Genomic DNA, 12,847 nt, shown 5'->3' with positions numbered 1-12,847 from the left:
CTCACCTGCAGGATGAGGACGAAGTAGTCAGCTGGCTTGTTCCGCGTGTACAGGTAGTGGCGGGCATAGTACTTGTTGTGGTCGTCAAACTTGACCTCCTGAATGACATCCGGGTACTTGAGCAGCCGGAGCAGGATCTTCTCTGATATCAGAGAAGGGCTGAACTGGGGGACCTCTGCAGGGGGACAGAGGAGAACAGCTCCCTCACTGCCCGGCCCTTTCCTCTGGTTCTGCACCCCCAGGAAGGGAGCGCCCAGGCTCTGGACTGGTCAGACTGGAGTCTGTGTGCCCACTGGGCTTGAACGGTGGCTCCTGCACTAACGGGGCATGACCTCGGGTGAGTTACTTGACCTGTCTCTCCATTTCCTCATCTGTAAAATGGGGATGGAAACTTCCTAGGGTCATTGTGAGGAAATGACACAATACGTACAAGCACTTAGGCACATTCTGGGTATAAATCAAGTGCCTGATACATGTCAGCCTCATTGCCAACATCACACGTATCATGGCAGGGGAGACAGAGAAGGAATTGTCACACCTTTAGCAAGTAAAGATTGGGAAGGAAGTCAGATTGGGGTGGGGGCAGAGTAGGGAGGCCAGGTCCCCATGGGAGCGGTGACCCAGGTGAGAAGAAAGCTGTGACTCGGCACTAGAGGCCAGGTCCTGCGGTCAAGTCCAGCACATGCAGGCAGAGGGGAGGCAGGAGAGACGTGGACAGAGCTGGCTGCAGGCCCCTCACAGGAGAGGAGCTGGGCATGGGCTACGGGCTGCACTTGGGCGGGCCCGGGGCACGGGGAAGGGCTTCCTTCTCCCTCCTCCTGCACAAGCCTCGACGGGCCCACTGTAGGTCCTCCCAGGACTTATTTTCAAAAGTGACCCAGACGCGTCCTAGAAGTCTGCTCATAGGCAAAGCACATCACAGACCGAGCCCTGGGAGCTGTCCTGCCCTCCCCGAGGCAGCCAGGTCTCCCCACACTTGGCATCTGTGCAGTCCTCATCCCAAGGGGCAGCAGCCCGGGGCCCAGTCCTTTTCCCCCCGTGACTGTGTCCCAGCAGAAGGAACTGTCACGCCCAAGGCCCTCCTCCCGCTCTCACCTGTGGCCAGGAAGCGGTGAGCAGCCAGGAGCAGCTGAGGTGAGATTTTCACCTTGAGTTCGTTGTCAGCATCCTTGAAGGCTGAGAAGTCCCGTTTGTTCTTCTCAGACACCCGTTTCCGGCTTCGGTTGTCAGCTGCAAGAGAAGGAACCTGGAGCTGAGCACGCTGTCCCCTCAGTGGACTCAGGAACAGACTGGAGTCCGCCCACCCGCCACTGGGCCGCAGGCCGCCCTTCCACACAAAAGCAGCAGGGCTGGTCCCCGGGCTGACCCTGAGGCAAAGGCCCAAGCAGCCTCCTGTCCCGGCTCTGAGCAGCGTGCTCCCTGCTTGCCTGGGCCTCAGGGGGCCGGCTCTCCATGTCCCCGCACTGTGGCCTTCTCACCCAGGACAGCAGGTGCCAGGCCTAAGGAGGAAAGGGGCTCCGGGCCTGTGGGGAGGGTGGAACTCACTGTACATATCAGACTCGTCCAGGATCTCGGACTTGATGATCTCCTCAATGACGTCCTCCAGGGTGACCAGGCCCAGGACCTCGTAGAAGGGGTCACCTTCACCCTCGTTGTTCACCTTCTGCACGATGGCCAGGTGGGACTTCCCTGGGGGACAATGCAATGAGTCAAACAAGAGCAAAGGGACCAGTCATGAGACGCCTCCACCAAATGTTAACACACTTGGGGTCATGAGTCATTGGGGTGGGGTCAGGGCTGGTTTTTCCCTTTTCTGAATTTCCTGAAGTGTCTATTGCTTTTATGAAAAGGAAAACTGGAAGTGTTTTTTAATGTCAAGGCATTAAGGACTATTTGTTCAGTAGAATGAAAATGGAAGGGTCGTGCTAGCTCCAGGTACGAGGGGCTCCGGGGAGGCAAGCATGCACACTCGCAACCCGTGGACAGAGAAGTGGCCACTGTCAGCGATAGGTGAATGCCAGCGGGACCTGGGGCCCCCCAGAAGGCCCCTGAGCCCACTCACCATGAGGCCTCAGGGGCCATTCATACTCCTTCACCCAGCTCCTGGGCAAAACTCCCCTGCAGGTGCCCCGGGGCTGTGACACACCCCAGGCAAAGACTCTCTGCCCAGAGTCATTAACAAATTACCCAGGATATAATTAGGCCGGCAGGCACTGTAATCGGAGAAGGGCCATCCTAAAACCTAAAACAAGAGAAAGCTGGGGGGAAAAGGAGACAGCCTCCACAGCATTATGGGCTGGCAGGGTTTCCCAGATCCTCCTGGGTTCCCACCCTGCTCTCGTGCCCCTGACCCCAGTGTGTGACAACAGGGAGACAGCCCAGAAGGGCTGGGCCCACACTCAGGGTGAAGGAACGGTGTGCCCCATGTGAGACACAGGTTTGGAGCAGGCTAAGGGAGAAAGCCCCGGGAGAGCTGTGACAGTCAAGTCTTTTCATAGCCTCCCCTTTACCATCCAACTTTAGGGCCTCACTAAGGACATCTCTGGACGTTCTCCAGGTCTCTAAGCCACCAGAAATCCCCCAACCCCTCTTTGGAACCCCTAGGGGCCTCGTAGGGAGAGCAGAGATCCCAGTTCTCACAGCATTTGTAAAAAAACAAAATCAAACGTATCCGAGGACAACACCATGGTGAGGGGACACTGTTCTGGGAAACATTTTCACCCACACAGTGGCCGTCACTAAGATACACTTACTTCCAGCTGCGAGTTGTAGTCAAAACACTTTCAGCACCTTGCTAGACAAAACCATGGCTTGACGCGATTAAAAATTTCCCAGCATCTTCGAGAGATGAGCCAACAAGAGGAAGACACCTACCAGGTCCTGGGGCCAGGACCCTGCACGTCCCCCATGTCCTTGCCTGCTGGAGGACAGCCCTCCAGAGAGAACAATGCTCCAAGGGGCCTGGGTCCACCAGCTGGACCATGTCATCAGACGGAACCAGAAAGAACTAAGCAGATAGCTTTGGTCCCCTTTCCAGCCTGGCACACTGAGCCTGGCGATGCCCAGCGCTGGGGACACAGACAGGCCCTCACAGGTACAATGCTTGGTAGTGCAAGGAAGGCAGGCATATTTCAGGAGGCCAATCTGTTAGTTTGTCTCAAAACGAAGGGTCCCAACCTTGGCCTCAGAAATTCCACTTGTGGGAACTTATCCTACGGATGTATTCTTCACAAAGGCAGAGGGAGTCATCAGAACATTCTTTTTCACAACCTCAAAGCAGAGAGAATGCAACAGGAAAGCTGAACGGGGCACAACTACCTGGGGACGAGGTGGCAGGGCTGGCTGGATGGATGAAATGTGGAGCAAAACATGAGACACGCAGTTAGTGGCAGAGTAAGTAACAGGACAGAATGTGTGGTGCCATCTGCCTGCATAGAAATGGGATGGCGTGGGGGAGGGGCTGGAAATGTCCAGAAGAGGGCACAGTGGTCACTTTGAGGGCACGTGAAGTTGTGTGGGGTTCTTATCACTTACTCTATACCCTTCTATATTGTTCCATTTGATGGGCATGTTTTACTTCTATACTTCTTTCATTGAGAAAAACATTAAGGGAAAAAACAAAATTAAGGGGCAAGAACAAAGGGAACTGGTGAGTCTAGGGTGAGCAATGATCCTCTGTGCCTGTCCTGCCTTCTGCACACGTGGGCCCAGGAACGCAGTGCGTGTCTGAAGGCGGCCCAGTTAGCAGCCCCCTGCTCGCACCCCAGGAGTCAGAGGCCCTGAAGACTCAGCTTCAGTAACCTGAGATGTGCTCCCCACTGAAACCTCTCATCAACCCACAGTCATGGGCTGCACTGGGCCTCCCTGGGAGAGGCTGGTGGCTCCTCTAAAGGAGGGAAATGTCCCTCCTGCAGGAGCAATGAGCTGACTCCTTGAGCGCCATCTGGGGCTACTCTCAGCCTCCCACCCCAGGCTCCTTTGTCTGTGGAACCCATTGGTGCCTGTGGCGCCCTCTTGTGGCAGCACCCTCCAGATGGGTACCTTGTGGGAGTGCACACCTGGGGCACCACCTGGCACCCCTACTCTGCAGGGTAAGAGACTGGCACACTGGCACTGACTGGCCAGCCAGTTGGGGCTCCCCACAGAGGTGCTGAGCCAGGGGTCTGTCAGTCACCCTCTGCTGCCCCAGCCACTGGAGCCTGGGCTGTGTCTGCTTTTATGAATTTGTCTGCCCAGAGGGGCCATTTTTTCTATTAGAAGAATGTTCCCCTGTCCAAGGTCACCAGTGACCTCCCTGTTGGAGGTCTCACGCTCAGGCTGCAGCCTCCGACCAGGGGCCACTCTCTCCCTCCTCCTGGAAGTCCTTCTAGGACACTGCTCTCCTGGTGTCCCTCTGACCTCAGAGGCTGCTCCGTCCTCTTAATGCGGAGGGTCTCAGGGCTCAGTCCTTGCACCTGGTCCCTTGTCTTGTGACTTTAAATACAAACTATACATCAAGGCATCTCAAATAAGTTATTTGCAACCCAGCCCTCTCCTGTGCCCTCCAGACCCATACATCCAACTGTTGGCTAACAGCTAGCTCTGCATGGATGTCTAACACCTTGAACTTAACCTCCAAAACCAAGCTCCTGCTCTTCCCACCATCTCCCTCTCTCCAGCTGATGGGCAGTAAGGGAGTAAACTTTGCTTCCTGTTTCTTTACCCTTCTACTTCCAACCCTTTCAGCAAACCCATCAGTTCTGTCTGCCTGAGGCACCCAGAATCCAACCTCTTCTGGCAGCCTCCACGGCCTCTGCCATATTCTGGGCCACTAGCCTCTTTCTCACCGATGGGGCAGGAGCAGCCTCTCACCATCATCCTGCTTCATCCTAGACCCATGTCTACTCTCAACACTGCAGCAAGAGGACCCTCTTCCAGAGAAGTCAGGTGGCCTCATGCCACATTCCTCAGTGGCCAGGTCCCCAAGCCCCTGGTGCTGGCCCCTCACCCTGTCTCCTCCTCTTCCTCTCTCTCCTGTGCTGTCAGTCAGGCCCCCTGTTCCCTCCCTGCTGTCCCTCAAACACTTGAGGTCACTCCCTTTACCTGGCTGCTCCTCCCCCACATCTCTGCACAACTTCTCCCCTTCAGGTCTTTGTTCAAACGTCACCCTCTCCCTGAGGCCTCACTGACCACAACCCCTCCTCCAGCACCCCAAGCAGTCACTATAGACATGTAATGTGCATTTACATGTATGGCATCTTTTCCACTGGCCTCCAGTCCATTACAGCAGGGGCTTTGGTCTGGGAGTCCCCAAACCCAGAGTAGTGGTCCCGACTAGCGGGAATTCCCGCCTGTTCTCTGGAATTTTTTTCTTTTTCACTTTCCCGAATCCCGAGATACAAACTGTTTTCCGTTCTCCACGATGAATCGATGAATCATTTCCACACAGTGACGGCCAACACTACCAACCACCTGGGTTCAAGGAGCAGATTTTCCCAATTTCCCGATCACCTTTTCTCAGGATTCGGGAACGGGAAAGCGAAAATAAAATCCTGAGAACGGGCAGGAATTCCCGCCTGGAAACCCTAGTCCCGACGGTCCCCAAGCCCAGAGCAGTGGGACACGGGACTCAATTCACACAGGGAGGGGAAGGGATACAGGCTAGAGAAGGAATTATTTTGAATTTCAGTAATTGAGAAGCTTCTGTAATTCAGAAAGCACTTAATTTATCTACCATTTAAAATAAGAACATCAACTTAGGACTTACATGTTTATGATTCTCAGCGAATAGAATTTAAATCTAATACAGAATTCTCTATTAATGAATTATCTCACTTTATTATTAGTATCCATTCAACTGGATAACTGGATTTGGAGGATGGTTGGGGTAAGAAATGAAACATGAAATTTTAAATAACACATCTACTCCAAAGGCTGTGACTCTCTCATTTTTCTTTTTTGTTTTTTATGTGTATTTTCCCCCCTTTTTCCGCCTCCCCCCTCCTCTCTGGTTCAAGCCGTTGTTTTTTTCAGTCTAATTGTATAGGACACAGCTCCCTGGCCCATGCTGTATTCAACCTTGCACTCCCCTCAGCGGGTCGTCGGTTGGCCTCTCATAGCAGCTCCCGGCAGCTCTCGCCAGCTGCCAGCCACTCACGATGGCTGCCTGCCATTTATGCTGGCTGCCGTCCACCGGTTGCTCCTGGCAGCACATGGCAGCCCCGCGGCAGCTCACGCCAGCTCACGGGAGTAAAGCCATTGTTCACGATCTTAGCTGTAGAGGGCGCAGCTCACTGGCCCATGTGGGAATCAAACCGGCGACCTCGGCATTAGGAGCACCGTGCTCCAGCCAGCCAGTTGAGCCATCGGGCCGGCCCTGACTCCCTCATTTTTCAAAGCAGTCCTTATTCAAAGAAAAAAGACTGGAAAAACAGCAAAATGTTCATATGAAATTGCTGACATTCGACTATTTTTGACCAACAAACAATTTCATATGATTTAACTTAACAATATAGGGGATTCAGGATGGGTTTATTTTCTTTTTCATACTTTTCTGAGTAGAAAGTTCAGAATTTCCATCATCAGTAGTCCAAACTTCAGAATCAGAAAGATGCATGCACATCGAAGTAACTTAAAAGCCTCTCATACTGCTTCCTCTGAGACGTGGGGCTTCCTGAGCCTTCAACCCAAGCATGGCCAGAAAGGGGTGCCCTGGCTGTGGGAAAGGAGCATCTTGATGCCACTGTCCCTCAGTCTCCCCTGGGCCACACCTGCTGCCAGCTTGCCCACCTCGTCCTTTGTCACCCTTTGTCCAGCCAGGTCCCTTCCCAAGTCACAGAACTGCATTCAAGGCCTCTAGAGACCTTGAGGGACCGGGCAGATCCTCTGCCACCTGGAACAGGGGTAAGGACTGAGAAGACCCTCCCCCGCCACCTCTTTACCCTTCAGCCCTGGGTGGCCCAGCCCATGCCCCACTTCTTCCTCTCCTAGCACTTGCACGGCTATGGTGTCCATGTCCCCAAGGAGCAGGCCACAGCTCGGCCAGGCCTGCACTGTGCCACCCCTCCTCCCACCCCATGCCTAGAGCACGGCATGCTTCAGACTCCTTGCTGGACACACACAGGCGGGGCCGAGGGCCCCAGGAAGCCCAGTTGCCTTCCTCCGCTATGTCTTCCTCCCTCATAAAAAGCTTTATCATCTCTCAAAGACCAGAAGGAGGACACATCACTAGGTGCTGGGTTTCAGAGTCCACAAGGGCCCTGCGAGGCTATACTCACCAGCTCTGGCTGCCTTTGTCATTGGTTAGTGCCTGGAACCCCAGATCAGACTTGGGTTGCCATCACCCAAGATGGTGTCCTCGGCACCCTCCTTGCTGGCATCCTGGCAAGTCCCACCTCCCGCCATCCCAGCTCCCAGGTCCTCAGGACTGGCCCGAGCTCTCAGGCCCTCCCATGGAGCCCTCCTTTCCTGAGAATCCTCTCCTCCTCTCTCCATCCTGGCCCCGCCACAGCAGGATTAAGTGACTATTAATAGTGCTGACCTCCACCAGCTGGAGGAGCGGGCTGATCGCAGCTAGGCAGTCGCAGGCAGGCAGGCGGAAGGACAGGCAGGGCACAGCAGCAGCAGCAGGAGACCCCTGTACAGATCTAAGGTGGGTGGGCAACCCCCACAGAGGGCTGGGCTGGAGGGCACCAGCATAGTGTTTAATCAATGAGCAACTTACGAGAACACTGAGGAGGTCCATTTTCACTTACACTAAAATGTATTATCAGACCCCAGAGACTAAAACAGCGCAGCACAGAACAAGGAAATTTCTTCTTCGCGATTGGTAGTGTGTGTCACAATGTAAACTGCGTGGACCCTGGGCTCAGACATACCTTAATACAAAGGAAATACCCAGGCTGGTGTGCAAGGTGTGCCCAGGAGGGCCGTCCCAGGTGGTTTAGGATGTGCTCTGCTGCCAGGGAACAAAAAGGCTGTGGCACACAGGGGTTTATCCAAAGAGATGGTGCTCACCATGTCTGCAAAGCAGAGGCTACACGATAGGACCGCATAAGCCATCGGCCCTGCTCTCTTACGCTTTGGCTTAATGCATTTTAAAATCAGTATGTTTTACTTCTGTATTTTTCCCTTTTGTAATCAGAAAAGAATGACACCTCATTTTGAGAGGGGGAGAAAAGCAATATATGAGGTGTGGTCAAATAATAACGTGAATGTTTAAATAAAAAAAATTACTACAGTAAACGACACATTGCCATTAATCCCCCTCAAATACTTCCCCTCGCTTCAAACACATTTATCCCCTTGTTCTTGCCACTTTCTGAAGCAGTTCTGGAAGTCCTCTTTTGTGAGTGTCTTTAGTTGCACTGTCACGGCTGTCTCGATGTCCTGAGTCATTTTGACTTTGGGGAAGAGCCAGAAGTTGCACAGTGCCAGATTCAATGAATAAGTTGGATGAGGATACACCATAACGTTTTTATCTGACAGAAATTGCTGTACCAGAAACGATGTGTGACACGGAGTATTGTCATGATGAAGGATGATTATTACACACTTTAAAACACACCTTCTCTGGGGCCGGCCTGGTGGCTCAGGTGGTTAGAGCTCCATGCTCCTAACTCCGAAGGCTGCCGGTTCGATTCCCACATGGGCCAGTGGGCTCTTAACCACAAGGTGCCGGTTCAATTCCTCGAGTCCCGCAAGGGATGGTGGGCAGCGCCCCCTGAAACTAAGATTGAACACGGCACCTTGAGCTGAGCTGCCTCCCGGATGGCTCAGTTGGTTGGAGCGCGTTCTCTCAACCACAAGGTTGCCAGTTCAATTCCTCGAGTCCCGCAAGGGATGGTGGGCAGCGCCCCCTGCAACTAAGATTGAACATAGCACCTTAAGCTGAGTTGCCACTGAGCTCCTGGATGCCTCAGTTGGATGGAATGCGTCCTCTCAACCACAAGGTTGCCAGTTCGACTCCCGCAAGAGATGGTGGGCTGTGCCCCCTGCAACTAGCAACAGCAACTGGACCTGGAGCTGAGCTGCGCCCTCCACAACTAAGATTGAAAGGACAACAACTTGACTTGGGAAAAAAAAGTCCTGGAAGTACACACTGTCCCCCAATAAAGTCCTGTTCCCCTTCCCCAATAAAATCTTTAAAAACAAAACAAAAAACACCTCTCTGAACCATAGCTCACACCCGACTAACCATAGCTCACACCCGACTGACTGCACTGAACAAGTTGAAACTTGTCACACACTGTTACTAAGGTTTGACGCTCTGCTTCCCCATATTGAAGATCCCTGCCTTTCCGTTGGATGGCACACGGCAGCAGCATTCACCATATTTTGTGATCACAACGGAAACGCTCCCACACATCACTTCTGGTACAGCAACTTCTGTCAAATAAAACATTACGGTGTGTCATCATCTACCTTCTTCACCAGATCTGGCACCACGTGACTTCTAGCTCTTCCCCAAAGTCAAAATGTTTCCCCAAAGTCAAAGACCAAAGACCATGAAAGGTAAACGTTGTGAATCGATTCAGGACATCGAGGCAGCCATGACAGTGTAACTAAAGATACTCACGAAAGAGGACTTCCAGAACTGCTTCAGAAAGTGGCAAGAAGGATGGAATAAGTGTGTTCGAAGTGAGGGGGAGTATTTTGAGGGGGATTAATGGCAATGTGTCTTTTACTGTAATCAATTTTTTTTAAATTTAAACATTCACAGTATTTTGTGATCACATCTCATATCTCACTGCTGACTTACTGGATAGAATAAGACGCACCAAAAATAGGCACATTTTGGATGGTAGGATAAGGATGGCTTTCAGTTCTTAATCATTTTCCACTTTTCTACAATAAATATATTGCTTTAATTTTACTTTTTAAGCTCGGTTCGACTCCCCGTGGAACTGGTGGATGCCAGGATGGACCTAAGTGTGTCCCATCTGTTTGTTTCCGGTTGTTCCTACTGTCCCCGCCCGTGCATCCTGTGACCTGCATGCCACGCTGTGACGATTCCTTTATAGACATGCAGTCACTCGGCCAAGTGTTCAGACACCTCCAAATCACCTTCCGTAGAGTGGGGGCCCAACTTACACTCTCACCAGTGCTAATAAGAGTCATTATTCCCCCCCACCTTCTTCCGCCTCCCCCACACTCCGGTTCAAGCCGTTGTTTCTCAGTCTAGTTGTGTAGGACTCAGCTCCCTGGCCCCTGCTGGTGTTATGAGCCTTGCGCTCCCCCCGGCTGAGGTAGTCGGTTGTCGGTCAGCCACTCACAGCAGCTCATGGCAGCTCTCCTGGCTGCCGGCCACTCTCGATGGCCACTGGCCACTCATGGTGGCACACGGCAGCCCATGGCAGCACATGGCAGCTCACGCCAACCTCTGGCTGCTCACCGCAGCCCAGCTCCAGGGAGAGCCATTGTTCACAATCTTAGCTGTAGATGGCATAGCTCACAGGCCCATGTGGGAATCGAACCGGCGACGTCGGTGTTAGGAGCACGGCGCTCCAACCACCTGAGCCACTGGGCTGGCCCCTAGTCATTATTTCTTGATTCATTCCTTGACCCCCTAGCACGAGGCTAAATATACAGCAGTTGCTCAATAAGTCAGCTACTCCATAAATACCACCCATGAAAAGATGGCATTTTAGCTAGTTATGTTTTTAAAGGAAATAAATGAAAATGGAAGGCAAGACAGAGATAAAAAGAGTACAACAGAAAACAAGAGAGAAAGTGATAGGAAGACAGCCTCATGGAAAAGAGAAATGGTAAAGCAGACACGGTGGCCCATGGTCCGCACGTAAAATGATTTCTAGAGACTTCCCGGGAGACTGGCCTCGCCATCCGGAGCAAGACACACGAACAACACAGAGGCCAGCTGTGTGGGACCTTTCAGAACAGAGTCTCCGAAGGAGAGACTCATCCAAAATAAATGAGCAACTTCAGCTTTTGTTTATACACAGGGTCCCTGACCATGGAAGTCCCAGGAATAAGCAAGCACAAGGGCCTACGGAGGCCAGAGGCCACCCGCCGTCTCTGCCCCTGCCAGCCTGTTAATCCGCAAGGGCAAGCAGGCGCCAGAAGTCCGGGCAGAGTGCTTGGCCAGAGCATCAAAACTATTAAGAAAATGATTTGAAACAGACATACAGCCACTGTCAGTACTAATAGTGCCGTAATGGAACGTTGTGCCTTGAGAAATTATATATATAAAGTATGTGCTAGAGAAGATATGAATGGTAACTATTAGCAAGACATTTAAAAATTACGGTTATTTCATCTTCACCTCTTTAAAAAATGTTTGTGTCTGTTTTTATAACATATGTATTAGAAAATAGTACATGTTCATACCTTTTGAATGAATGGAGGTACAAATTTAAATTTCTTTTCTAATAGGGTGTGTGATCACAAAAGTTTGGAGAGCTCCCTTTAGAACAGCCCTGTATAGATGGCCAGGCCTTAGCTGTCCATTCCCACAGCAGACACCAAGGTCTCCCCCATCGGGGCCCATCTCCCCCTAACTACAGAGCAGTCAGGCTGAGCACGTGGCGGGGGGAGGGCTCGGTACTGCTCCACATGCCTGTCTTAGGACTGACCCCACTCTTCCTGGGAGGAAACGAAGCCCAGGACCAGGACCTCATGGAGGGATTCTGGCCTTCTTTTAACCAGACAGCCCTAAGGGTAAAGCAGTTGACAAGCAGATGTCAAGAGACCTAAGGCTGGTTTCTCACACTGGGGGTGGGCGGGACAGGTCTTCCTGCCTTTGATTTTTCCCTTAGGCAGTAGTCTCTAATTTTTTAAAATCTTTTATTATGGAAAATATCAAGTAGATACAAAAGGGAGGAAATAATATAATTACACCCTCAGGGCCCTTCACCTAACTTAAACAATTAACTCCTCTGGCCAGTCCTGTTTCCTCTTTCCTCCCACCCACTCCACTGGCTTACTTTGAAGCAAATCCCCGATTTTGATTTTATCTGTGAACATCTATAAATTTTACAAGCATGTTAGTAAGTATCTCTATAAGATAAAGACATTTTTTAAAAGCAAAATCCCAATCATATTACCACACCTCAATATATACAATAATTCCTTAAGATCATCAACAGTGTTCATAATTTCCTCAATTTTCTTTCTTTTTTCCTTTTCATCTATTTTTCACGATTTTTTTCTTAGTACTGGTAACAAAGTGGAAAGAAGGAAATTAAAATCATTCATGATCCTGCTTTCTAAACACAACTACTGTTAACTGAGTATTTTTTCTGGTCTTTAAAATTAATATACACAGATAAAAGACAATATATTTTTTTATCATGTAACAGTCTTTGTCCTTTTTCCATGTCATAAGAGTATTTTTTAAACCTGAATGGCCTCATCACATCTCACTGTGCCCATGTGTATGTACACAACGTCAATGCCCACTGGGCTCTCAAAGAGGGCCCTTCCCCTGTTTTTGCCATTACGAAAATCCTTGTAATATGTTTGGGTTATATCTCCATGTCTATACGATAGATTTCTAGAAGGGGAATCGCTGGGTCTAAGGACAGGTTTTTAAAGTCTCCTAAGGCGTGAGCTCAGATGCTGAAGTCTGCATCCTCAGTGATGTGGGAACCTCTCTGCGAGGACACGGCCAGAGACCAGGTACGGTCCAGAGGGCAGAGAGGAACACAGCATTTGTACGCAGCAGAGGAAAATGAAGTGGATGAAAGATGCTGGCCCAACGCCTGCCAATGCGCATAGGAAGGGCAAGGCAAGTGATCAGGAGGGCCCAGGGGTTCCCGCCTTTTGATTTTTGACCCTTGGCGCAACCTAATCTGCTTTTCCCTCCCCACCCAGTGCTCTCTTCGCAGGGCCCCCCTGGCAAGAGGAGCCC

The 12,847-nt window shown here is 51.3% G+C and overlaps 1 protein-coding gene across 4 annotated transcripts in view; it reads right to left on the bottom strand.

Annotated features, from left to right (window-relative positions):
- The window catches only part of CNNM4 (cyclin and CBS domain divalent metal cation transport mediator 4), a 34,313-nt gene that overhangs the window by 7,700 nt on the left and 13,766 nt on the right, over positions 1-12,847 (bottom strand). For all 4 annotated transcript variants that reach the window (XM_074332554.1, XM_074332553.1, XM_074332555.1 and 1 more), the window contains exons 2-4: positions 1,546-1,689; positions 1,096-1,230; positions 6-175 (exon numbers count right to left, since the gene is read on the bottom strand). In XM_074332554.1, the coding sequence (XP_074188655.1) occupies positions 6-175; positions 1,096-1,230; positions 1,546-1,689 (449 nt within the window). The remainder of the gene's footprint in view (positions 1-5; positions 176-1,095; positions 1,231-1,545; positions 1,690-12,847) is intronic.

This window comes from Rhinolophus sinicus, linkage group LG05 (genome assembly GCF_036562045.2).
Source record: "Rhinolophus sinicus isolate RSC01 linkage group LG05, ASM3656204v1, whole genome shotgun sequence".
Classification (NCBI taxonomy): domain Eukaryota; kingdom Metazoa; phylum Chordata; class Mammalia; order Chiroptera; family Rhinolophidae; genus Rhinolophus; species Rhinolophus sinicus.
This window is presented reverse-complemented; position numbering and strand designations above follow the sequence as displayed.